This window comes from Lagopus muta, chromosome 15 (genome assembly GCF_023343835.1).
Source record: "Lagopus muta isolate bLagMut1 chromosome 15, bLagMut1 primary, whole genome shotgun sequence".
NCBI classification, from domain to species: domain Eukaryota; kingdom Metazoa; phylum Chordata; class Aves; order Galliformes; family Phasianidae; genus Lagopus; species Lagopus muta.
In genome coordinates, this window is record NC_064447.1 from 3,528,273 (window position 1) to 3,555,034 (window position 26,762).

General features: G+C 43.0%; 2 protein-coding genes across 2 annotated transcripts; both read right to left on the reverse strand.

The window, feature by feature from the left end:
- Nucleotides 1–4,158: 4,158 nt before the first annotated feature.
- Nucleotides 4,159–16,280, reverse strand: IL20RB (interleukin 20 receptor subunit beta). The gene is made up of 8 exons (XM_048962237.1): nt 16,218–16,280; nt 15,809–15,884; nt 12,413–12,548; nt 11,492–11,682; nt 7,908–8,032; nt 6,854–7,004; nt 6,264–6,409; nt 4,159–5,612 (listed from the first exon to the last, which is right to left on the reverse strand). The coding sequence occupies exons 1-8, from the start codon at nt 16,278–16,280 to the stop codon at nt 5,487–5,489; spliced, it is 1,014 nt and encodes a 337-aa protein (XP_048818194.1). The 3' UTR covers nt 4,159–5,486.
- Nucleotides 16,281–25,070: 8,790 nt separating this feature from the next.
- LOC125700924 (uncharacterized) lies at nt 25,071–25,904 on the reverse strand. Its single transcript, XM_048962238.1, has one exon. It carries the CDS (start codon nt 25,902–25,904, stop codon nt 25,071–25,073), a length of 834 nt encoding a protein of 277 aa, XP_048818195.1.
- Nucleotides 25,905–26,762: the final 858 nt, after the last annotated feature.

The window sequence follows — 26,762 nt, forward strand, 5'->3', positions numbered from 1 at the left end:
ACAGATTCCTCATAGAAACCTTTAATAAAATCTTTCACAGCAAAAAACTAAGTTGCTACAAGGTCCAGTTTCTTTGTCTGCTATTAAATGTGCTCTCAGCAGGAGGACCAGGGGAAAATGTTTTCTGTTGATGAGAATGGTCAGCTTACAAATAGGGGCATAGACAAAGCAGAGATGTTTGGCTTCTTTGGCTCTGTCTTCAACACCAGCGATGGGCTCTGGGACCCCAGGTGCCCTGAGTTAGAGGGCAGTGACTGTGGTAAACTTCCAGCCAGTTTGAACTTGTGTGGGATTTGCTGCTCCACCTGGGCATGTATATGTCCATTGAGCCTGATGGGATTTGTTTTGGGATACTCAGACTTGGCTGATGTTGTTGCGAGACCTCTCTCAATTCTTATCATAGAAAGGTCCTCTACTGAGAGGGTGGCTGATCTGGGCATGGAATGGTCTCCCCGTGGAGTCGTGGCACTGTGTTTGCTGGAGTTAAAGAAGTATCTAGACAACGATCTCAGTCATATGATCTGATTTTTGGATGGTCCAGGATTTGGACTCTATGATCCTTATGGGTCCCTTCCAATTTGGGATAGTCTATGATTCTATTGCTCTAACTCCTCTGAGAGCTGCATGGTAACACCACCATCTGTTGGCCCTGTAGACTACTTGGCAAGCATCCTGTTTCTAATGTAATTGGAAAAGGATTTATTATTAGTTTAGATGTTTTTAAGAAGTTGTATCTCAAATTCTTTTTGTCTTGATTTACTACGTGTTTACTTTTAATCAGAATGAAACTGTGATCCTTCTTTTTTTCCTCACTTGGACATAACTTCAGGTTTCTGAAGGACGCCTTGTTGCTTCTATCGTCTTCCCTGACCTTGCTATTTCACCATACCAAGTTTCTTCTGTTCTTAAGGTTTTCTTTTCTAACAGGTAGAATGCATTTTCTTTAAGTGTCTGTGTCTTTAAAAGGGCCTCAATCTACTTGCTAAGATTTACCTTTTGTTTTTAATGAACTGCCTAATTTTCCTGTGGTACCATTGCTTGAAGTCAACACAACATCTGATTTTTTTTTTTTTTTGTCTTTATTGAGACTGTTTTTGTCCAGTTAGGATGCCATGCCATGCAATTAGAGGTGCCTGTTGGTAGCAGTGTCACAGACCTGAGGCAAACCCCTGGTGAATGATGTGCGAGTTCATCCCAAACTGGTCAATCAGGGCAGTTCTCTTAGTTCTCTTGATTCTGATTTCTAGTTAATTAAAGGATGTTGTAGAGATGTTTGGAAAAAAATTAAAAAAAAATAATGCTGCTTGTGTCCCAAGGGAAAATGAAGTCTTCAGCTTGCTTATAAAGGAGGCTAAGAACGTGTGGGATTCAGTAGGTCACAGGCCTGTGACCAAAGCCAGTTCTGATGTGGTGCATCTATATTTCCTGTGGTCAGACTGCTGTGTGAGAGCTGTGATGAGGCTTATTACCGTTCTCCCTCCTGCAGGAAACTATATTTGAGTTCGTGTTCTACCCTCATTCATTGCCATTGATTATTCCATGTGTTTGGCCCCAGTCACAGCCTCTTTCTCTCTTCTAGTGCACAGGTCAGAGGGGTCTGTGCCTTGCTGGGGGATGGCCTTGCTGCCCACAGCTGCCTCACAGAGCTGTGAGCTGTCACTCTCCTCCCGGCTCCACGCTAAGGAAACACCAACCAGTTGGATGTGCAGCAGGGGGAGGCACAGCAGGCACTAGAGTGAGCCCAGCACCTCTCTGGTTAGCACACAGTTGGCTTTTACCACTGTGAAATGCAAGTGCGCCAGGGAAGCTGGCGGGTTCTTAATTCCTCTACTTTATTCTAGCTCCCTGTCAGACTTTGCTCAGGGGCTAACATCTGTGAGGATGAGCAGGATGCCTACCTGCTGGCCTGTGCTGTGGGAGCACGTCCTCAGCTGTACGTGTAGGTCAGTGAATGAGGAGCACATGCTCTCAGAAACAGCCGCTTCTAAGCCAAGAGCTGACTTACGGCCCATATAATGAAGGAAACCAAATTAGAGCTACATGTGCAGTACTTATTTGGACAATTTCACTTAACCTTGCCATCTTTTAAGTCCACTTATACTTTGATTTAGAGATTTCTGAATACTTCTATAGTTCTGTTTATTGAGAAGCCCATAACAAGTCTGAATTGGGCTGTTTTCTGTTTCTGCAGTTGTGTTCTGATAGCAGACTTTTCTACGTAAGTCTTTAAATAATAAACATCTTTATGTGCAACCTTTTAAATATTTTTGATCTTTGTAGCACTTCATTTGCAGTATATCACCTTCACAAGAAACTGAAATCAATTTATAGTCCTGAAAAAGCAGTGATCTTGGTTTCTTTTTTTTTCTTTTTTAAAGAAAATGACAGTATATCAAATTAGAGATCTCAAGGGGAGAATGAAATGCTGGGTTGTTTATTAATGTCAGCAGCCCTTAAAAATTGCCAGCAGTAATGTTCTTCTAAGGAAATACACTTAGAGGAAAAATTAGACTGTATTCTAGCCAGTTATGGAACAGTGTTAGTGTTATGGAACAGGTAATTGAATTTCTCGCCTTCTTGTCAATTGAGTAATATCATGTAACCCTTTTAAAAGTTCATGTAATCAACACTTGATGCTGATCTGTGTTCCACGGACTGGGTGGTTTTTCTTTGAGAAAAGGTCTTACTGACATTTCTTCTGTTCTGCTCTTGGGAAGTCTGCAGGGAAAGGTTGTGCTGAGGAATTGCATCCCACAGGTTATACGCAGCTTAAGAATCAAATGCAGTGACAAGGTGATGCAAGTTTGTACTCTGTTTCCGTGTGACGCTTTATGAGGAAAGTAACAAAGAAATTTGTATTTAGAAAGAAATGGAGTCACTTACCACCACCCTAATGGAAATGAACAAAGTTCATTGTGGCTTTTTGCTGCGATTACTTGTCTGATCCTGTCTTTGAAATGTGGCATTATGGTCGTGGGAGCAAAATCAGTTATCAAAGGCAGCCGTTGCCATGACTGCTAAGGCACTGTTAACTCTTTCAGTGTGTGGAAATGAACGGAAGGAGTGACTGTCTGCAGCTCCCTAATGTGGTGCCACTGTGTTTCTACATGCAGGGATGGCAAATAATTGCTATTGTTCTACCCCCTAATTTTCAGGCGTAGCAAAATGCAGCGTGTTCTTCAAAGCTGGAAACTTTCCAGGCTCTTTCAGTCAGCATCTCAGATTTGGTTTCATGTCTCCACAGACACAAACAGGAATATCCTGATGTAAATGGAGCACAGTCTTGCTAAGATGGCAGCAACACGTAAACAATTCCCTCCTGTCTCTCTGCTGTCAGATTTTCTTTTTCTTCCAGATGTGACTTTTAAAATTGCCTGGGCATTATTGTGCAACTGTTAAACCACTTTATTGGCAGTGAAGAAGGTCATAAAATCTGCTATTGCAATGAGAAAGAAACACATTCGCTATGCTTAATACGCTGCTGGAAAATATGCATTTAAATAATTTTCCAAAGCCATTCCTGTTCAAATTAATAAAGCCTTTTCCTGCTTTTTTTCTGTTTCTCTGAGCAGTGGCTGACAGAGCTGTAATGCAACAGTGTTGGAGGGGGAAGAGATAGGAGGGAATGTTAAGGCTTTCCAGATAATAGCCGTGGGCTGGACAAGCAACAGGACAATTTCCTTTATGTGAACACCCTTGTAGAAACTAAAACACTGAACTTATCCAAACCCATGGAAATAAAATCAGGACAGATGTGAAGCATGGGAGCTCACCAAACCACCGAGGTCACTGACTGTAAGACTTATCTGGGCAATGCTGTTCGAGGAGACATTTGACAAAGAGCCCATACCAGCTATGTGCTGACTTCCCTCCTTGCCCATAGCTCCCCACATCACCCAGCTGCTGTTGTCCCCTGCTGCAGCCCCCAGCTCAGCTCGAGCAGCAGGGACTTGCTGCAGCAGTTGTCTGGAGCTGCTATTATACGTGTGCTTGTGCCTCACCATCTCCCAATTAATTAGTGATAACCTGAGCATCCACGCTGAGCCAGTGCTCAGGCTTGCGCAGATTTTCTTACCCTATATTCTGCTACAAACCCATCAGAGCCAAACTAATGGTTACTGAACTCCTAGTGACTAGATTCTTGCGTTGTCCAGACAGGAAAGAAGCAAGCGACTGTGCGGCTCGGAGCGAGATGCCAGCCGGGCTGCGGGGGGGTTCGGAAGGGGCTGCCTCGGCGGGGGAGCGCACAGTTCGGCTCCGTCGGTTCTGCTGCCCTCGCGGTGCTTTGCTACCACCTGGCGGCCTCAGCTGACTTTGCAAGAATGAAAGTCGAGGCGCTTTCTGTGAGGAAAAGCTCTGCTGTGTTCCATTAGTTCCGCCGGTAGTTTTATAAGCAGCTCTTCAGATCAAAGCTTTCCCGTGCCCTCCCGGCATAAGTCTCTTCTGAGCAGGTGTTAAATGACTTATCCTTGCAGCAACAGCCATCACTGCAGTATATGCAAAAGAACTATATCTTATTTCTCTGTAGCAGGACTTCTCTTTTTAGATTTCCTTCCTGAAGGCAGAAATGATAATAAGCTATCTGGAACAAAATGGTGTCATCAGGTCTAAAACGGGCTGTGATGTGGTCATGCTGGGATGCTTCACGCATCCTTCCTGATATTTCCTCTCTATATAAGCATTGCTGTTGATTTCCCCCCAGCCCTCCTGGCTGCAGAATCAGGCTTGCTGTTCACGATGCAGTCAGTAGCCTGCTTCAGCTGTAGCTGAACCATGGGGCTGCCCAGCATGCACCTCAGATGGCCCTGACTGCATGATCTACGTATCTTTCTATTCTGTTTCTTTTCCCCTTTCTTGAGTTTACTTTTCCCCTGCTTTTTCAGCTCCAGTCACCTCCCACTTAAACATCTCATCCTTAACAACCTTTTTGCTCTATGGCATCATGCATTGGTATCTGTCACATGGAACAAATTTTTATTTCATGTCCGGGGCCTGCAGCTCCAACAGCATTTTACCTCTGTTCATTTCAGCTGTGTTAACCATGCAAGGAACTCTTACTGGCAGATTCATTTATTAAAAAAAAAAAAAATCTGAGGCAAAATGACTGACAGTGAAGTGGTTTGGGACTCAGCATCTGAGCTCTACATACATTGTGTTGGTGAAATGCTGGTGGCTTAAGCGTGGGCTTTGCCTTGGGACCATCAACGTGACTGAAGGAAACACGAGTCTGCTCATGGGTATGGATATGAAGGAGAAGTACAGAAACTGGCAGTTGTCACCTGGGGTCCTTTCCAGCTTTTCAGTGGATGAATGAAGTTAGGAAGAGATGAGAGCCAGCCACGTGTTCACACAGAGACTTCCTTGCAGCAGATTTGGCATAAAGAACAGAGTTACTTGTTGGCACTCCGAAGACACTGAAGCACATTCTGTTTGGTCTGTAGAAGTTTTTTGGGTTTTATTTATTTATTTTTTTTTTAGTAGGATGCTTAAAGTGTTTCCTGAATCCACAGGCAGAGAACCTCTTCTGAGGGGATCACCTGCACCATCAGATCACATTGCTCAGCTTCTTCCCTCCTGCACAGTATCAGCTGGCTGGGGGGCTCCGGCACTTTCTGTAAGGCAAATTCATTCATTCTCTCAGACTGATGAGCCTGCACTCTTACTTCGGCCTCTCCCCCACAGGTCCTTTCTCATCCTGCCTGCTGCAACCAGACAGAGACCTGGGGCTCAGACCAGGACCACAAAAGGTGCTGCCTTACATTCTCACTTAAGACAGACAACGCGTTTAAGCTACAGACTTAAATATACTCCTTCTGTATGAGGAAGACAAGAGGGTGTTTTAATTACTGGTTGCTCCTCACCAAGGAATTAAGAGCTCATTGCTGGTGCCAGAGAACATGAAGCTGTGTTGCCAGTGACACAGCTGTTTTGTTTGAGGAGCAGCTGGTCAGCCTGTGCTTCCCAAGCTGCTTCCCCACAAGCAGCAGGAGCACCGTCTCTGTTCACTAGTGCTCTAGGCAGTGGCAGCAATGCAGCCACCCCATATGGGCTGCCTGATCCTACAATACAGCTGCCTGCTCGCATGAGCTCTTTGCTGCCAATTTATGAAGCTATGTTGAAAGGTTTGCTTGCTCTTTTCCCTAAATACCAGCTCTTCCATTACAGTACAATAAGCAAGCCTTCCTATGTATTTGTCTGTGTTTTCTGCCTGCCCCGCAATTCAGTGAATATCCAGTGCACTAAAAACAAAGTGAAAACGTTACCAGTGTGTCTGGCAGGACAGCAATGGGGCAGCAGGAATCCTGGAAGATTTTCCTTGTTTTCCAGACAAGGAAAGACAGGGTCAAGGCAGCCACAGCAAAGCCAGCAAAGGACATAAGGACACTGATGGGCCACGTGGATCTGCTGCCTGAAGACAAGAGAAGCAACAAAATTCTTAGCCTGTGAGAACATGAGTTACTCAATGCAGACTCAGCCCTCTGGCTGCCCTTCCAATCTGCTCTGGTGAGATTTTTTTTTTGTCACTGCACTCTACAGAGGGATACCTATGCCACTGCAGGGGGCTGCACTCCAGATTTTCCTTGGAGCACACATGGGTGCCACATTTACAAACAAGACAGGTAATCTTAGATCACAGAATCATACAGTTGTTTGAGTTGAAAGAGACCTTAAATGTCATCTAGTCCTACTCCTCTGCAATGAATAGGGACATCTGCAGCTTGTCAGCTTGTTCAGAGCCTTGTCCAGCCTGACCTTGAGATGCTGGCTGCAAACCAAAGAAGTGCTGCTGGGATATCCATATCCTAGTGGGCATGACTACAGGACTGGTAGATGCAGGAAGGCCGGCTGTTACCTTGTGCCCTCACGCACTGTGGTTGGCTGAAGCTGCTGCTCCTGTTGATTGTCTCAACGTATGTCTGGGCTTTTACGCAGTATTCAGCTGCTGCCTCCATGGTGGCCAGATGAATGGTGGAGCTGATCTCCTTCACCATCTTCTGCTGCATCTGCCGTAGGCCCAGGAAAGAGAACACCAGAATGTTGGGCAAGGACCTAAATGAGAGCAGGAGTTCTAATGTGCTAGCCCAGACTTTGCTGGGGGAAAAGAGAAGAATAACAGGAGCAGGTGGTGTCAGAGAGGACTGTGTGAATAGGAAGAGACAATAAAAAGGAGCACAGGGGAGTGCAGATCATACATGCCAGGAAAGGTAGGAGGGGGCGCAAGGAAAGAACCATGAGCTTATTGATGGTGTTCAGCCACAGCACTAGCCCGTGACCTACTCTCTCTGATGTGGGGTCTGAGTTATTCTGGGGATGCCAATATGGATGCCAATATCCTGCCTGTTCTAGTATGATGTGATAAGGGTGAAAGAGTTGTGCTGTGACTCTGGATTACAGAGAGGAACTGGGCTAGTAAGGAGCAAATAAACTTGGAGTGTGCAACTGTAATGCACTTCTGCAACTTCAAACAGCAGATGAACCAATATCTCTCTCTGGTTTACTGACCAGTAAACCTGGTGTATGTGACAGTTCAGTTGGTAAAAACTATTATGAAGTTTGGAATTAATGCTTAGGTCATTAAGATCTTATATATCGAACAGTTAGCATTTCATTTGTGAAAGGAAATCAGACACAAGCCTGTAGGACTAGGTTCATCTCATTTAGTTGGATTTCCAAAAAGGAAGGAAATCAATTTCAAAAGCCCATTAAGCCAACTGTTCCATTAAGCTGGAGCAGTAAAGCACCAGCCTGCAGCACAGAGGAGTATGGCACACACTGACACCAGACAGGTGCTTCAGCCTTGCAGCAGCAGCTTGAACTTGAAAAGCAGTGCCTGGGAAGTGTTTTTATGCTTTTGCTCTAAGACACATGGGCTCTGTCTTCATGCCAAAATCCAAGGGTAAACTCACCCTGCTCTCCTGGCCCTTCTCCCAGTAGAGAACACAGAACTGAAAGGCAGGTCCCATGTCTTCTAGTTCCACGAGTAGATGATACCCATCTGCTATGGCCTTCATCAGAGGTGGTGTCAGAAGAGCTGCCAAAGGAGGGAGAGCACTGTTACCACATCAGAAGTAAATCTTCAAAAAAGTCTGCCTGGGCCTAGGAAAACAAGAGGCTCCTGCCATGGCTGTCCTCCAGCTGCCATCATGAGCACACTAACAATTATCTGGAATAATAGCTGGTTTCTTCGATGGAGGAGAAACCTCTCTGCCCTGATTCCCAGCTTGTCTAGATTTTGCAGCAGATTTTGAGCAGGAGGAGGTCTGTGACTGGCATTCTGAATGGGAATTTGGCAATAGCTGACTAGCACGGACTTGAAAGGTTTTGAATTTTCTCCAGTGGATGAAGCATCTGGCCTGAGGGTCCCATGTGATCAGCAGCAGAACCAGCTGGGCAACCAGAAGTTGAGACACCACACCAGGTCAGTTCTGCTTTTGGGCATTAGCTTAGTGCTAGCGCACAGAACAGGAGCTGTGAAACCACTGCTCCTTCATGTGAAATTAGGCAGTTATTCAAAGGTGGAAGAGAAAGCAAATAAAGCCCTAGGATTAATTCAGTCTGTTCACATGAATCTTCCTTATGATCCAGTATCTGCATGCTTTTAGAAGGACTTGGGTGTGCTGATGTCCTGCTGTGACGTGTTTTTGTAGCTAGTATGCAAGTAAATCTGTTGGTGATGTGCTTAATGCTTACTTTCATATTCAAAGCTCGGTTTGGTCTGGGACTCTGCTGTGAGGAACAGTCAGAATCAGTCAAGCATGGTTGAAACTATGCACTGTACATTCATGAATTTGGAATCAAGGGAATACAAAGATCATATTTGTACTACTTGCCTATGCCATTCCTTACCACTCTGTTGTACTGAAATTGGTTTCAGCCCTCTTGCTTTCAAGAAAGGAAGTAGAGCATACAGAACATACAGAAGAGATGTTCTTAATAGAATTTGCTCTTGCACAAAGTGAATTGCTGTTGATACTGAACAATATGAAAATATGAAATCAAAATATGTTTATGATGAATGTGCCACAAAAGTGAGGCTTAGAAAACTACTTTGTACTTTTAAATTGAAAGCTGACAGTATGCTTAACATGATGATGCCTCAAGAAAAAAAAAACCTGACACCATTCAGAGGTTAAAAATAATATTGGGTGTTAACAGATGAATATTGTATGACACAAATACTAACCAAACACAATTGTTTAACATTTATCTCTTGCGCTGGGGGACTGGATACCAACTATCAGAACTGTGACAAATGAAGAACTAAAATCAACTACACTGTTAGTTCCACAGCTTAGCAAGAGGATTGCCCAGGGGTCTCTAAGACACAGGACCAAGCTGTCAAATACTTCACAGTATTGGGAAGCCTCTGTGATGCCTTATCACTTAGAAAAGGTGTGAATGGAATTCCAGGTGGTCACTCTGGAGATCTTGCAAATAGATCTTGATACAGGCTATCTTTATTCTTTACTGTGAATGTGAAAGGGCAAGTGGGTTCTCTCAATGGAAACACTTAAATGTAAATGCAAAGTGTACTTGCTATGTGAGGTGACCTCTGGGTACTGAGGAGAGCTACCACCAACTGAACATGGCCAGATTGGTCACAGTAGTGTGGGATCTTTCCTTCCTGAGTTCAGAGATAGCTCTGACCACATAGATGGGCTCTGGCTGAAAATGAGTCTTAACAGGACCCACAGACTGTAACTGCCTGAGATCCCACCTGGCAACTAGGTGCCAAGGTTGCCTTAGCCTAAAGCCAAGTAGACTCTGGGTAGCCTGTTCTCAAAGAAAGAGGATCAAAATCAAGGAAGTACGTAGTTGTGCTATGTCTTCCTCAGTGCTGGTTCTAGACTTGATATCAGACTACAGCAGAGGTAATAAAGATGCCAGCTGAAAGAAACAGGTTGTGGAACAAAGCTGGTGAGGAGCTGGAGGGAGGAGGGAGCTTGGATGCTAATAAACAGATGTGTAGCATACCAACTGCCTTTTGGTGACCAGAAAGGGAACTGCCCAAAGCCGCAGTTCAAATCTTAGGAGATGCTGCTGGCTCCAGCAGTTTGGGGAATGAAAAATTCTGGACTTTACAAGGTCCTCCATGGTCTGCCATGAATCCTTCAGCAATGAAATAGCTGGCAGGAGCTGATGAGGCAGAGCTGCTTACAGAAAGGCAAGATGCTCCAGTCAGGAGCAGACCAATGGGGTCTGAAATCCTGAATTGTTTGAAACAATTTACGTCTAATAATCTGCTGTGGGCCTGATAATTTTGCTGTGGAAGACTGTAAGGTCCTTGAATGATTGGGGTCTGTTGCATTATGATCAAAGTTGTAGAAACCCTCAGAAGCCTGATTATCATCCTTCCCGAACACTTGTGAGATAATCCACTCTATCAGTCAGGGCGTGACAAAAGAACAGATTTTCCAATTATATTAGCTAGCTTTTAAATACGTTCGATGGGGAGTTTTGATTGAACTGAAGAAGGAAGCTGTATAACTACCAGTGCATGAACAGTTCGAATCTCAGGATAAATGCAATCTCTGGCACATTAGTATCTTATTTCATGATAACTAGGAAAGATCTGATGCCAATTGTAGCTGCTGTGTCAAAATCGTAATTTATCCCCTGATAAAAGGACTGCTCCGTTCTGAGATCTGCTTGGGAAAAGGGATAGCAAGGAAAGTGAGAAAGTTGCTGTTCTTGTCCGTAAAGAGAGTTAAGCTAAGGAATATCCTTCCTCTGTCTCTGCTCGACAGCATGGTCTGCACTCAATTCTGTGCTAACAGCTCCTGGGAAAGGGAAAGATTTGTCACCCAAAGCACCACCTAGAAATCAATGCTACACCAACAGACAGCTCAGTGTTTCATGTGGTATTTCTGAGGGGCTGCTTTTACTAAGTGCTCTCTGTGGGTGAGGGCTGCTCGCTCATGAGGCAGTAACTTCCAGTGATCCATGAACATTTAAGGTCAGCTCTGGCTTCAGACAGACGGCTTTATCTGACAGCATGGTTGGAAACAATCGTGTCTTGAAGGGAGCTGGATTTCCAGAGCAGTGCAAAGCAGACAGAGACATGGGTGTTTTCTAGAGCATCTGCTTCTCTAGGATCAGGTTCTGGACCCTAAAAATGACTAGGCTAAATGGATTAGATAGAGCATTGACAACAACCCCACTTGATCAGTACTCAGCAGTAGGACTGGTCAGCCTGCTATGAGGAATGCCTGGAGTTGTCTTAGCTTTCTTTGAAGCCCTCGAAATTCAAGCCCTGGTAAATATTGCTCTGCCTAGGGAGGGACTGATATCTAAGACCACGGTGTGGCTGTCTAAGATTGAAACATCCCAACTCAGCATGAGAAGAGTTGAGAAGTAGGATGCGCTCTGTGCATTAAAGGGCTTCAATTCACATGTACAACACACAGATGTGCATGAGAGCTCACTCTTATTATCAGACATCAAGAAATGAATGTAACTGGTGCAGTTTAACGTGAATGTCAGGACTTACTTGTATTTCGAATGAAGAAACCTTTCAGGGTGCCCCACTCTGATCTTTGAGCACCATTATCTGCCCTTACACGCAGGTTATAGGCCACGGTGGCTGAGATATCCTCTGTGATATTACATACAGTGACTGTGATGAGGGAACACTCACAGATGGGGATCCAGCTCTCATTAGCGTACTCTCGTTCATATTCCCTGGGGAAAAGAAAGCAAACAGGCAGCATTCTGATAGGAGGTACCCTTGTCACATCCCCTATGGGCTAAGGCTGCTTGCTAGTTCTTTCCAAGACCAGTTCTAGGATACAATGGGTTGGATTATTGGGAGTTTATGAAATCAGTACAAATGTATTTTAGATTTTATCTAGAGAAATTCTCTAGTTAGCTTGTTCATCAGCCAAAAGCATCATGGGGAATAGCATCCCAGAGTTGATGCCACAGATGTTGCCCAGTCACTTGATTATCTCCAGTGAATCAGATTTCAAAGGCCAAACTATGACATAAGTCACAGCTTGAGATCAATCAGAATCTCGTATGTTTTCTGAAGAAAAATAGATGTATGTAATATGTTTAAAGGAATAACACTGAAAAAAATTCAAGCCTTTTCTCCTTCCTTTTCTAAATAAACTTCTGCTAATCTTCCTAATTCTTTAGATAGAGGCAGTTTGCGTACATGGGGTTAGTGCATGCCTTGGATTATGCAGCTATCTCTTAACAACCAGCAGTTGATAAGGCCTGGTCTGTAAGCAATCTCAGACCAAACCTGAGTATTCTTCCTACTCGCTATTAACAGTGCTGGAGCATCGAACTTCTCCTACACTTGTGAGCTGAACAGTATTCAAGAAATCCAAGCGGTGTGGGATTGTAATTGGTGTTCAAAGAGCAAAGAAGGAAAAAAACATAACTAAAAACAGAAACCAGAAGTTACCCCTGAAACTCAACAGAGTATCTCACAGTTTCTCCCTGGAAGGTCACAGGGCTCCACATTAAGAAATGTTTCATGTTGGTAGAAAGAATAGAGATGTTCTGAGGCGCTGGCAGCGGCGCATCTTCACCTAAAAGTCCTAGCAAAAATGGAACAAAGAAAAGAAACGTATATGAACGTGCTAGAAAAAAAAAGTAAAAACTGTGTAAAACTGTGCTTTGCATCAGAAAAAAAACTGCATTTTGACACTGTCATTTAAGTGTTTGTAGGTATTTTACAAAGAAGAATGACAACTAAAGAGCAGGCAGAACACTTAGCTGCCTCTGCTCGCAGAAAGGCAAAGCGTGTCTTTTTGTTATTTCAGAGGTTTTAAATATATAAAGTAGTGAGAAAAGGCAAAGCTTTTAGAAAGCTATCCAATTTATTTTAATGAAGCCAAATAACAGATACTCTGTTATGCTCCACAGTCTGTTCCAATGAACAATTCCCATCGTGGTTAGAAATGTACAATTTATTTCCAAGCTTGGCTGGACTGGTCATTTGACAATTCTGGCTTTGGAACAGATTTTTTCATGTTTTGGGATTCTAATAATGTAAGTACTTGTAGGCTGTAATCAAATTACCTCATTAATTTCTTGGATAAACTTATTTAAAGGACTAATGGAGTTAAAATGTTTGTCCTGAAGATCAGCAAAGCCTGAGTTTGGGATGATGCCTACAGCACAGTTTATAGACCTTATCCTTTCACTTATCCTTTTCATCTTAATGTAAAATCCTTAGCAGAATTTGGACAGGAGCGCAAGAGGAAGGCTTCCCCATGAGTACACCCTTCACAGCATGATAAGAATGGTCATATCTCTGCTCTGCTGTTTTCCAGTCCCAAGAAAATTGTTTCCCTTATAAATCTTTCTCTTTTTATTTTTTCTTTTAATTCTTATTTTTAAAATTTAATATAACTTGCAAAAACAGGTGCTTTTTTAAAGCTGTGATTATAAAGCTAACCAGTTAATGTCAGTTGTTCTACCCAAGATCAAAACCGAGTTGACAAGTCCATCAGCAATGTTTTTGTGGTGATTATTCTTTTAAAGCACTGCAAAAACACATTTTTTCCCCTTATAATATTCCCCATATTCGTAGCTTATGATGTGATACTTTGCAAGATGTTATTTGAATCTGTTGACATAATGCTTGGCCTTTCTTTAAACCGAATGACAGAGATCTCTGGGATGAGATGATTTTTTCCTTGGCATTCAGATAGTGAAAGACTTGCTGTCTGCTATATCAGCAGTTCTGTCACTTCTGTCTGGTTGGGGCTCTGTATTATTGTCAAGACACTTTTCATCTACAACAACAACAAAAAAAAAAACAGATTTTTTTTTTTTTTAATGTCTTTATTGCCTTTCACTTTGCAGCTCAGAGATTCATTTGGTCTCTTGTTCAATTCTCTGTGCTTCTTGACACTTAGGCTGTTTGCTACTGCTATTCCTTGTACTCTTGGTTCCCATGTGAATTTCTGTAGTTGCAGCATCGAGGTGCGAATTACATAACAGACTTTAATTACATGACCAGGCACCAGTTTTTCCATATGACTCACACACACAGTATGATGTTCCAGGTCTGAACAGAGGTGGTTTGCACTGGGGATATATAATCTATTGTGTTCAGAGATATGGAATTTCTTCTTACTATATTGTATAGAAAGAATTTTGAAAGGAGAGAGTAGTTCTGAATTGGGATATTTATCTTTTGATGGCCCTTAAACTAACTCTTTTTTGTCTAATTGAGACCAATCTTGATTTCCTGACTGCGCTTAGCTTACTACACTGTCTTTCTACTTTGTTGACAAAATATGATTGTTCTTCTAGTGGCACAGTGAAACCTGCAAACAAATATGTTTAAAAGTGGGAGGAAAGCAATAAAAAAATTGCGAGTAGCAATAGCAAACACAAAAGCTTTATAGGAAAAGGCAGGCTACAGTCTTTCAAGCCAGGGTACTTTTGGACACACATCCCCAGTCATGCCATGGAAGACATTTCCATATTACTCTGTAAATACCATTTTTGCCTACTACCCTATCAGTAGTATATTCTGTTCGTTGTATGAAGAACTGATTTCCATTTACAGTGGCGATGATTTTCTCCATTTTCTTCATTTTTAACATTTTTCTCCTTTTATGCTCAACTTAGGGAATCTATGGTTAAAAGAAAGCAGTTTCACTCTGGAGTCCAGTACATTTATCCATTTATCTTTCTTGATTTTCATTTTAAAATGCCTTAAATAATGCTGACAAATATCCTTTGCTCTGCAGTAGATTTTGACACTCTTCTTTTTTTCTTTTTCCTTTTTTTTTTTTTATGAGAGAGCGTTCTTTGCTCAAAAAATACATTAGGACACTTGAGTCTTCGTGTTTTACTCTGAGGCCAATGGAACAGGAGACACAGTGTGAAGTTATTCTACCTTTCCCCCTCACTGCCTCTCACAATGTGCACATGGGTACCAGCCTGGGCATGGCTGGCTGACACTACAGACGCAAAAAAGAGCAGTAAAAATTAAAATGGATTTTTTGAAGAATAATTGCTCAGCTTTGTCAGCTTTTGAAAATATATATGTTTGTCACAATCCTCCTTATTCCACAGAATAAAACTGCAGAGAACACATCGCTTGGAGCTGAGGCAGTGTTTTTCCATGTTAAGAAACTAAGATTTATAAATAAGGATTCAAAGTGTTCTGCTGGCTTAGCAAGTTGTAAAATTACTTCTTCTGGCAGAGAACTTGAATTCAAGAGCAAAGAAGGAAGTTTTCAAAGACAGACTGAGCAAAATCTGAGCACACCTGCATCAGCTGTGCTTCCTTTCTGGAGGACTGACCATTGCAAGAGCACTGAAGTGTAATCAGGAGACCAGGCATATCTAGGTGATGTGCTTGGAGACAAGCATCTACTTGGAGAAGCAAATTGAAAAATGCCCAACCATCTTCCAGGGCAAAGGAGATTCTCAGTGAACATAATTGAGCCAGTAATTAAAACTTTCTAACTCCCTGACCCTGCGTTCACACTACAGGCATTGTGTTATATATAGATACAGTGGATAATAGCAAGTTAAAGAGGACTTGCAAGTACAGCTTCTCACAGAACAGCAAAAAGCAGAGGCAAGTACAGTATTAACATGTCAATTTCCTTCAGACTGAAACTTCCCCTTACATTACAGAATTGCCTTGTAGAATGCAAAATATATGGATTGTCTTTTTCTTTTACTTCTAGTAATTAACATTCAGGATCACCTGACTGCATGCTGCGTTGCTTTGCACAGACAGGTTTAACAGAAGGACGAAAGACTGTTAGTTCCTCACAACCCCTTGGTCATTTGGCTTCTGTTAACTGAAGCTTTTTCAGAGGTTTACCTGTGAGATCAGGTGCAATCAGAATGCAGAGGACGAAGCAGATGAGTTTTAGTGGCATTTTGCTCGTGCCTGTTGCCTTTTCCCATATTCACACCCAGGTGTGCAGCACAGAATTTTCCCTTTCCGAATGGAGAGCCGTGCCTGCCCCAGACATGGTGAACTGGGGACTATTGCAGACACTGCTTCCCTGCCTGCCTGAGCCCATGCTGAAGACACACGTGCACGATTTGTGGGGTGTAGTCAAGGGAGGGGCAGGGAGTTGGGTGCCAGCATTTCTTTACAGGTCCCTGCAACCACTCACCTAGACAGCACAGCACTGTTTCACTTTATGATTATATGCATTAAATCTCACGTGAGGAGGAGGAGATGGGATTAATTGGATATTTCTCTATAGTTTATACAGCTGTACAGGCTCAACCTGGGTAAATCCAGATGCTTTCAAGCACTTGGAAAGTTTCCCAGTGCTTCCCATAGTGAGGTACAGCTGTAGGCTTTGCACAACCTGTGGGCTGGCAGGAAGGAGGTTTGTTCTCTGCTTTATCTTCCAATGGTATCTGGAAGGCAGCTGCCTTGGGCTGTGCTGAGGACCGTGTTATTTGGTGCAGAAATCCCAAGGATTTCCCATCTTCCAGTGCCCACTGTGTTCCATTTCAGCCAGAGGTTTTATGTCCTCAAGGCTGATACGATGTAAAAATAAGGGGAATGCTACTCACATCTTGGTTATATCATAATCTGATGAGAAAATATTTCACAAAGGGTGTCATTACAAATGTAAATGGAAAATATTTCTGTGATTTGTCATTTAGATGACAAAAGGCTGTTCAGGACAAGATTCAGAATAAATCCTGTGTAGTGCTCATCTGTTCACAAAACGACCAAGTGGAGAAATTAGAAACTGAATCAAGGTAGTGGTTACCCACGTACCAATCTGACCAAGAGAAATTAAAACTTTCATCACTTCACAGGCAGCTCCACTGCTGTGTTGATCTATACAGACTGATGAGGTCTGTGCTTTTATCTGTGTGCTATGCAGATGAGTGAACTCATTTACACAGCAGAGAGGTAGCTGTGAATGAATTTTTGGGCCCTAACTGAGAGAGAGATGCTATCTACAAAGTGAGCTCCTCGGGTCCTTCAGTGACTGTTAGCTGAAGTACCCCTGTTCTTTCTAGCTCAGCTTGTCACTGGGCTGAAGGTTTATCTTGTTCTCACTGCTGTACCTGCCCTTGGTGCAGATCGGCGATGGCTTCTGTAGATGGCAGCAGAAGCTAAATAAAATGCAGAGATTTTGAAAATTAATTCAACCCCTCTCTGCTGCTATCCCAGATATGTTTTTTTCTCTCAGTGTCAGCCAGCTGTTGTTGAGGATTGAACCAATTCTAGGCAACAGGAGCCAAATTTCATACATTATACACCGAATTAATGCTTTACTTATAAACAGTCTGTTACTTGTAGTCTGTGTCTATAGCAAATGATAAAAGCAAGTTTGGAAGCTCTCCTGATAATCTCTGATTTACCCTGCTTGCTTCTGTAGAAGGAAAGACCAGTAGTGATTCTGACATGATTTCTAATGCTGATTTTTCTTTTGGGAGAATCTATTCCCCCCGTTATAAATGCTGCTGCTTGCTTTCATGGCAGCTCATCTGTAATGCAAAACACAATTCTAAACAGTTGTCTTATTCGTTCCCCTTTGTTTTATTTCCTAAGTAATAGGAGTGGCATGTGTAGTACCTGCTATTGCATGTGTTACAGCCTTGAACTTTAAAGCTGCTCACTCACTTCTGTAAAAACAAGAACTTGCTTTTCATACATCTGAATGCATGGTAATTGCTGCTAAGGTACCCTGTGCATTTGGTTAAACCTTTGTATTGATGGGTTTTGCTTTTGCATTCAAGAAGTTTGGTTGGTTGGTTTGGCCTTTTGTTTACGACCATGTTTATCTGCACAGCAGGATGACTGTGTCAACTCTATGCATTGCCACATCTAGACTGATCTGCAAAGAGAGGAAGACCTGGATCCAGTTCTCCAGGTTTTGCCTATGGTGATATGCTTTAATGTTAAGATTGTTGAGTGATTTGCTTAAAGATACCAAAATCCCATCAGAGACCTAAGTGATTCTAAACCACTTTGTCCAGCATGTGAAAAAAAAGTCCTTTTGTGTTGTTCTACCCTGTTGATAATGATATTTGATTCACATCTACACAAGAGCAGGCAATTCCCTGCCTATGATGATGTAACATGAAAAAGCCTTCAGGGCCAATCAGTGTTCCCACTGTGAAGTACCTACATATTGCATATATTGGGAGTCCATGTCACAGATGAAGCCTGCATTTAGTTCTTCTGCAATATTAGCTCTTGAATTGATTTTCTAGTGGAAGCAGGCTCCTTATTCCCCTTTCTATCTTACTCTTCTGTCTTCATCTCTTTTCTTTCAACAAGCTTCAGTAAATTAATTTCCTTTTCCTTTTTTTTAAAGTCTCCTTCCTTAATTATGTGCCATCATGTTAATTAGCTTCTTGATAAGACATCTTATTTCCTCTTCCCAATGCCTTAGCATGAACAAGAAGTGTAGGGGATTCTTATAACAAGTACCTGCCTCTTAGAAGTATTTACAGCATTCGCAATAGTGGAATGGTCCTTAATGGCAAATGTCTCCCATCATTAAGATGACTTTTAAATCATGAAAAAGCATAAAAACAAATAATTATTTGTGAACTTGAAAGCAGGCTTCGGGGGAAAGCAGTAAATAACAAGTACATTACAAGTTCCATGTATGATTAGAAAAATAGTTTGAGAAGAATGAACTGTGAGAGCAAGGGGGTCTGCGTTCTTTGTTTTTACGTTTAAAGCCATAAAACTCAATTTTCAACATGACAGACATTTAAAATTAGGGAAAATATAGGTATCAAAATGACTGTGCTTTTGAAATATTTCTGAAATCTCCTCGTTATTAAAAAGATCTACAGAAAGGTATGGAACTGCTCCTTAACAATTGTGTTCAATATATAGTGAAGGTGGCACAAAGCTGAAGGTGTTAAAGTTTATGAATCTATTAATGCACTGCTTTGGGGGAATTAAAGTTTAATAGTGATGATAAACCTTCCATAATAAAATATGGGGAGAGCAAGAGTAAGTATCTTTTGTGATGCAAAAACTGTAAGCTACAGGATCTCCTGTGGTACAAATGATCTTCTATATAATCATACACATCTAAATGGGTGTTGTGCTTAATTTTTTTATTTCTTTATTTTTTGAAGTGTTGTGTCCTGCCCCAGGAGTACCTTTTGCTTCCGCTTTTGCTATCCATCATAGAGAAAAAATATGAGAACAAATCTAGGTAAGAGCAGCAAGCACCTACAGAACGAAAAAACAGGAAGAAGTTATTGTGGTGTTGTTGTTGTTGTTTTAATTGTTTAGTCTTTTTTTTTGTTAACTATTCTGAGAAGTTGCAAGACAGGATGAATTCTGTTTCTTCAGTCATAGAGGTTTAAAATGGGAAACAACCGTGATCACTCATGTAAGAGGGATCTTATCACTCTGGCCTTTAACTGGAACCTAAGGCAATGTTAGTACTGAAGTTGTTCTCTGTGTGCACTGGTCTTCATATCTGATTTTAGAGAGAAGCAGTGGAAGTTATTAGGAGGATTCTTGAAGACAGGGAAGAAGAAATTGTGTTCTCTTCTCTTCCATGCTTAACCAAACAGATTCTTAATTATCAGCATTAAGAAGTTCGATTTTGCAAGCTGTTTGGTATCTCTTTGCACTGCTTTCACAAAGACTATATTACATTATTCTGGGGATTTTTAAAGGCCAGAATGAAACAAATGCAGCCACGAAGCCCAAGTAAAAGAATTAGTATTTGTTCTATTTTAAATAGACATTTCTTTTAAGGGTTGGATTCTGCTCATGGGTCATCTGGCTTTAGTGAGAAATATATGATTATGGCTAAAAGTTCTGATTAAATATTGAAAAATAATTATAAGAAATCAAAAAAGAACGTTACTGGCTCTAATAAGCAGCCATTAGTTTGGAAATGCAGGAATGTGGACCAAACAGTAATATTTCTGGCTAATGCAACCAGTCAAATGGCACTTTTTTTCCCTGTATTAATATGCTTAATTTGATACAAGATACAAGGAAAAAAAAAAGGTCAAACAAACATTTTTACCTATAAGGAGGGTTCTTAAAATTTAAATGTATGCTCACTGAGGCAATTGATCTTTGTTTTGTTTGGTGACTTCGCATGTTTTTATTAGCAATGTAATCTTTTACCTTTATGTAGTTCTGCTGTACTGAAAAGTACATAATCCTTTTGGACTTAAGATGTTAAAACTCTCTATTTTCTCCAGAAAAAGTGCAGATTTGCAGCATCTGCAAAAATCTACAATTCCAAGGAGGTAAAATATTTCCAATTAGTTTGATGCCTATCAGACTGACAGAATGCTTTTTGAAGATGCTTATTTGACACAATAATGCAGCACTGAAGCATTAGGTACCTGTGGTACCTTTTATTCCCAAAGCCTTCCCTGTATGTTTCTAGTTTGATTCTTTGGTTTGTTGTGTTGGGTTCTTGTTAGTGTTCTTTGTAGTTTCCACTTCCCACAAGTGTGGTAACTTCTGGTACCTGTAACAAGATGAGCCATGCAACCTATGAAGGACACTGCTGTGAATATGTTGACACAGACAAAATGACCACTGTGTTTAGATCACCCATTTGGAACACATGTCCTAATGACCTTCCAAGTCAACAAAATGGGTAGTGGAGCACTGAGTTTTTTCCATTTATACCTTTGCAAAGAAGGAGGCACTTCTTAATTGTGATACTGGAAGAAATATGTCTTTAATTTCTGCTTAATAGGAAATCCTTATGTCTGATCAATTCAAGACATTCTGAAGCAGTCACTGCTATTACTAAAGTTAATCAAAACTCACTGCTATGTAAGAAAAATCAATAGAGAACAGATTGAGATCATTTAAGTCAGGATAATTTTGCTGCAGGGCTCCTATATTTTGTCCCATCAATAAACAGGAACCCGAGGGAAAGAAGTTCCATATGCCCTGCTCGTGTCTTTATTAGTCAGCCGAGTTGACTAAAGTTACTAAACATCATGGATCTGTTTTCACTTCCTTGGTGGTTTTTGTTGTTGTTGTTGTTTTCTTTCTCCTCTTTGATGAATGATTTCATGCAATTTTGATGACTGCACCAAACAAAGTGTATAAAACTTCCCCATAGGAGCTTTCAGAAATTTCAAGACGCTTTAAATGCAAATGCCATGTAGTGAGTTACAATTAGAGCTGGTTTAAAAAGTCACTTTCACTGACATTTCACTCTGGGCAAAAAGTAAAGGGAAAACGCATTCCCACTGATAGGAAAAAAAATGAAGATTAAGTGTTTCAGTGTTTCATTTAGACATGCTATTCATTTTAAGCTTCATTTTCTGTTGCATTATAGATCAGTATTATTTCAAAATGGTAGAAAATAAGTTGCAGTGGAAACAATATTTTTCTTAAAAATATATTTCTGAGTATAAAGAGAAAATGGAATTATAAATGGAAAAAAAAATCTTCTGATTCTTCTAAAGAATCACATTGAAATCTTGTTTTGGGAAGAAGAGGAAGCAGAATTTTCAGTCTTAGTTAGGCTTTCAGTTCTGTGAGTACATACTGATAGCATGCCTAGATAGGGGAAAGTAATTCACACTGTGAAAAGGATTCCTCAGCAAATAAATAAAAGTTGGTAAAAGCCAAAGGGACAAACACAACAGAGCAGGAAGAGAATATTTTGAAAGAGTAAGGTATTTGGGTGAAGATATCAACAACTTAAACACTGGTGTGTTACCAGAACTATTTTCATTGCTTGTCCAAAGCATAGCATCAAACGAGCTACTATGAAGAAAATAAACTATGTCCCAACACAGGGGTGAAGACAGAAACAAAACAGATTATTAATATTACTATCCATCAGAACAAAAAGGCCTGCTAGGCTTAATTACCAACCTCAGTGTAGACAGGAGGCAATAGAGCTGATGTAGGACATTGTCCCTGATCAAATAGTGCTCTGGCACACGGCACAAATAAGGCAAATTCCATTTGTAGGCCTCTCCAGCACCTTATAAAATAGATGAATAGTGTTTCAACACAAGTTCAAACTACAGAATGAATGATGGTTATTAGAAAGACTAGGGAATCTCTGCATTGTCCTAATTCTTGCTGGTGTTTGTGCCACAGTTGTCACGATAAGCAAATATCTGGCAATACCATCCGGTGGTTTACTGTTGCAGCAAAGGAGAATTATCCGATCTGCAGTCTGACTCTGGGCAGAGTTAAACAGTCACTGACTTGAGGAAATGTTTTAAAATAATATTTGCTTCATCTACAAATTATTATCCATTAGATTATTGTTTCCTGGTGTTACTGACCCTTCATTCTACTTCTTCCCATATTGGCATGCATGCTACACTGAAATTTAAATAATGGCAGATTGTAAAATTCCTCATTAGTACTCAGTGTGTTTGTGTTTTCATCCTGAGGGCTTTTTAGTAGCTATTCTGTACATGCAGTGGGCATGGATCACGTGCCAGTAAGAAATATCTTACTGGTTTGATTTTGACTTTTTTCTCCTTTACTCTTTACAACATGACTCAATTGATCAGGCTGTGAATAGACTAGATTTCTGGTTTGATTTTTTTAGATGGGAAATGTCAATGATCCAAATAATTTCTTTGGATTTCATTTATTCCTGCTCAGGACAGTCAGCCGTTGTTCCCATCTACTAGGGTTGTTCAGAGTGTCTGTGCACAATCACTGCTTAGTCCTAATCCAACTACTCCACTTTTTTTTCCTTGGGAACTGCTGATACTCTAATTAGTTCTGTGATTCACCTGTTTGTGTCTCTGCAGTGATGTTGTTCATGTTGCTGCTTTTCTTCTTCTAAATGTTTTAGAGCTTCTTTCAGTACCTAGTTAATCGTGTATCCTGAGAGGGCTTGAGTTCAGTGTCTTGTCTTCATATTGTACTGTGTGAGCCACTGAAAGTTTGGAGACCTGCAGAAAGAGCCTTCCTTGGTCCCAGAACCTGTATGGTTGTATCAGAGTTTACTAAGAACCAATGGATTGCCAGGTGGATTGAACTCTAATTAATTGTATAGCTTGAAGGTTCTTCTTGAGATGGCCTTTTGCTGGAAATAAACAGGAGAACATGGGACAGATTTCCAACTGAGGCTGGAGCTTGAATTTGACTTGTCAAGGTAATTTTATTCTGTAGCTGTTATTATTATCCAAATGCTTGTAAAGTATCTTTCCTGATGTTAATGCAGTTCATAGCTTACTCAACAGAAGTGGTGTGCCTCTTGGTTGGCCTTCACAGTGTTGTGCCAATAGAAAAGGGATCCTAGATTTTCAATGCTATTGTGAATTTATAACAGAAAACTGCCTGTGTGTTTGAATTTAACTATGTAATTGATCAAAAATCATGTCATACAATGTAGGTGAAGTGTTAGGTGATAGCTGGAAGGGGTGATTGAGCAGCTGGTGAAGCAATGTGACTGGCCCAGGGAGAGGAGGCAGGTGGTTTGCACTTGTGCTTCCCAGGTGACGTGAAGGGGGAGGTCCAGGTTATAGCCCCCCATGGCTCATATAAGGGCCAGCCACAGAGAGGAGAGCATCTGATGGACCTTTGCTGCTTCCTGGGGGAATGCTGTGTGGCAGAGATCCCCATCACCAGATGGGTGAGTGCAGTGCTTCTTTCTGTCTATGACTATTGGACTGCCTGGGAGTGCTTTGCCTGGTATTGCCAAGACCAGTCAGAACCTATTTGGCTCCTTTGTAAGCAGGACATAAAAGAACTCTTTCCATGCTTGGCGAAACTGTTGGGGTGTATTGCTCTGTGTGGAATTTTGTCTTGAAACTCTGTCACAGGAACTGTGGGAGTGTTTATGAGCTCAATAATACCTGATGGCATGTTCCAGTGATGGAGTGCCACTGTTTCTATAGGGCTTCTGGCATGGCGTTTTTGTTTCTAATTGGTGCGAACCAAGAGTTGCTGGATAGGCTGTATGATGGTGTTTTCTGTGGAACTGCTACCAAGCTGTGTTCCTTTGAGTGTTACATAAAGAGAAAGTTTATTTCTGATCTGAACTAAAGTGAAATTTTGGGCTTGGAAGTCAGCCTGTCAATATTACCCATATTCAAGGGCAGTGCTGATTTTCCAAGATATGTGGAGATGCTTGCTGACTATTGCAGAGCGAGAGTGAGCTGCTGGTATGTGTGAGATGCCAGCAATGGTTATCATTTCTGTTTTGGTTCTATTCCTGATTGTCTTCTGGCACTTCTGGATAAATGTCAGTGGAAGACTTAGAGATTGTGGAAAGCTTCTGTGTCAGTAAACCTGAAGTCATTCTACTTAGGAGATAAACAATCAGTGTAATCCATCACAATCCTAGCACTCGTATTTGCAATTATGTGTTATTTGAAGTTCCGGATGGTTTTTTTTTTTTGGCTTGAACTCACAGCAGTTCGTGCACTGATTTACACACTTGAAATATCCAGCAGTGTTCATGTTTTCAAAGCCTTCACTGAAAAACTGCTACTGAGCTGTAGCTGAAGAACGGGAATTGAAGGCAGAAGGAGAGCAACTGTCACTGATATTGCACAGACTTCAGCCTCTGCAATTGCAGGCTGTAACCCCACATAATCTGTTGAGAACGATTTTTTTCTTTATTTTTGTGAGTTTGTGTTTCCATTGGTAAATTTCTTCTTTGAAATGTACAGAAGTGCTGGAGAATAGAGGTGGTGATGAAACAAGTGAAAGGAATGACAGGAATAATGCAAATGCTTTCAGTGCTGTTGTCCCACTCCACTGCGCTGGTGCATCCTCACCTCGATTGCTGTATGTGGTTTTGGGCACCGCTGTGTAAAACAAAACCACGAGCAAGGGCCCAGAGGAGGGCTGTGAAAGGTCAGGAAGGCGAAGGATCGCTGCAGATCCCCGGGTTTGTTCGGCCCACAGCGGAGCAGGCCCAGGGGAAGCCTCGTGGCGGCTGCGGCTCCTCCCAGGGAGCAGAGGGCGGTGCCGAGTCTGGCTCTGTGGTGACAGCGGCAGGGCGCGAGGGAACGTCGCTCGGGACGGCTGAGCGCCAGCCCTCGTGCCCCGCGTCCAGGAACGGCACCCGCTATGTCTGGCGGCGCCGAGTGGGACTGAGGCAGTCTGCGCAACAGCTGCGTGTTTTCCTAGTTTTTTATTAACTGAGATGGATGCGGCCCCGTTAATGGGGCCGGGGGGGCGGCCTCTTGCGGGGCTGCGAAGTGCTGCGGGCGCTGCGGGCCCTCCTCTTGCTGGGGCGGCGGGACCCCCGGGCTGAGCGGTCCCTGCCCCGCTCGGCGGTGCCGGGGCCGGTGCCGGGGTCGCCGCCGCTGTCCTGGGCGGAAGGTCCCGGCGCCGCCTCCTGCCGGGGCTCCTCCGCGTCCCCGGAGCCGGGCGTGCCGGCGGGCCGGGCGGCCGCATCGCCGGGAGCCGCGTGGGACGCGTCGGGGAGCTCCTCCTGCACGTGCCCCGCGGGGCTGCCCGACGGAGCGGGGCGCGGGATGGCGACGTCCCACAGGGCGGCCGTGTCGTGGCTCTCCGCCTCGTACTCGGATGGCAGCGTGATGACGCAGGGCAGAGAGCCGTCTGCCCGCACCGCAAAGCGGATGGTGCACATGAGGCTCCTGCAGAGCGGGCAGGTGAACTTCCTCAAGGTCCACTGCAGGATGCAGCGGAGGCAGAAGCGGTGCTCGCAGGGCACCACGCAGGCGTCAGGTGTAGCGTCGCGGCAGATGGCACAGAACTCCTCCTCCATGGCCGCGTTCTGGGCCGGGGAGCTGCAGGTGGCAATCCGCTCCCCTTGCGGCGCTCCTGCAGTGGTTCCTGAACGCTGCAAGAAGAAGAGGCCGCGGTCGGTGTGCGTCCCGGGGCAGGCGGCGGTTGTGCCCCGGTCCCTCGGCAGGAAGCCCTCCCCATCCCATTCCCTGCTGGCCCCGGGTCGGGCTGCGGATGAGGCCCTAGCAGCTCCTGAGGCCCTAGCAGCTCCTGAGCCCCACGGCCCCCCCCAGGTGTGCATCCCCCCCACCTCTCACCTCCGCTGCCTCGAGTGCTTCTCGGGACCCGGCTGCCTGATGCAGGCAGAGCCGGGGGAATACGGGTGATGTTGTGGGGATGGGCACTGAGAACAGCTCCCAGAGCCCCACAGCACAAGCCAACAAAGTCTCGCTGGGTCTCCAGACCTCGCCAACACGCTCAGCCAGACACCAGGAACGAGCTCGACTGGGCCAGGCTCTGCTGCGGCCCACTGTGAGCAGCGAAGGCCTGTGAGGTCACAGTCCGTTGCCCGGTGATGTCACGCTCCATGGCTTTGTTGAGTGGCTGTAGCTAGATGAGCTAAAAGCTTCTTTCCAGACCGGTTTGTGAATCTACATTTAATGTGTTGGAAATGAATAAAAATCCTGTAGAATAAACCTAGTTACTGGTGTTCCAGGTTTCTTCTTGTATTGCTTCAGTTCTTCATCTTCAAAAAGTCTCTCCGTATTCCTTCCAGTTCTCCATTGTTCAGTGTTTTGGAACTTCTTGAAAAGGGGATTTCCTGTTGAGAAAAGCATTCCAATGTGCGTCTGTGATGCTGGTGTTGTGTTGGGTTCCTTTGGGCTCCAGAAATACACTATTTCTATTTCGTCCTATATTGGTTTCTATTGCATCCCTTTGTCTCTGTCCATGGCTAATCTGCTGGGCTCTTGAATGGTCTTCCCTCCCTTGTGTTTATTTTTCTGCTGGATTCTCTTGCCGTTAGGACCAGTCCACCTCAAAATAAATACTGATAATTTTATTGGATATACATGGTAATGCCTTTCACAGAATCACAGTATTGTAGGGGTTGGAAGGGACCTCCAGAGATCATCGAGTCCAACCCCCCTGCCAAAGCAGG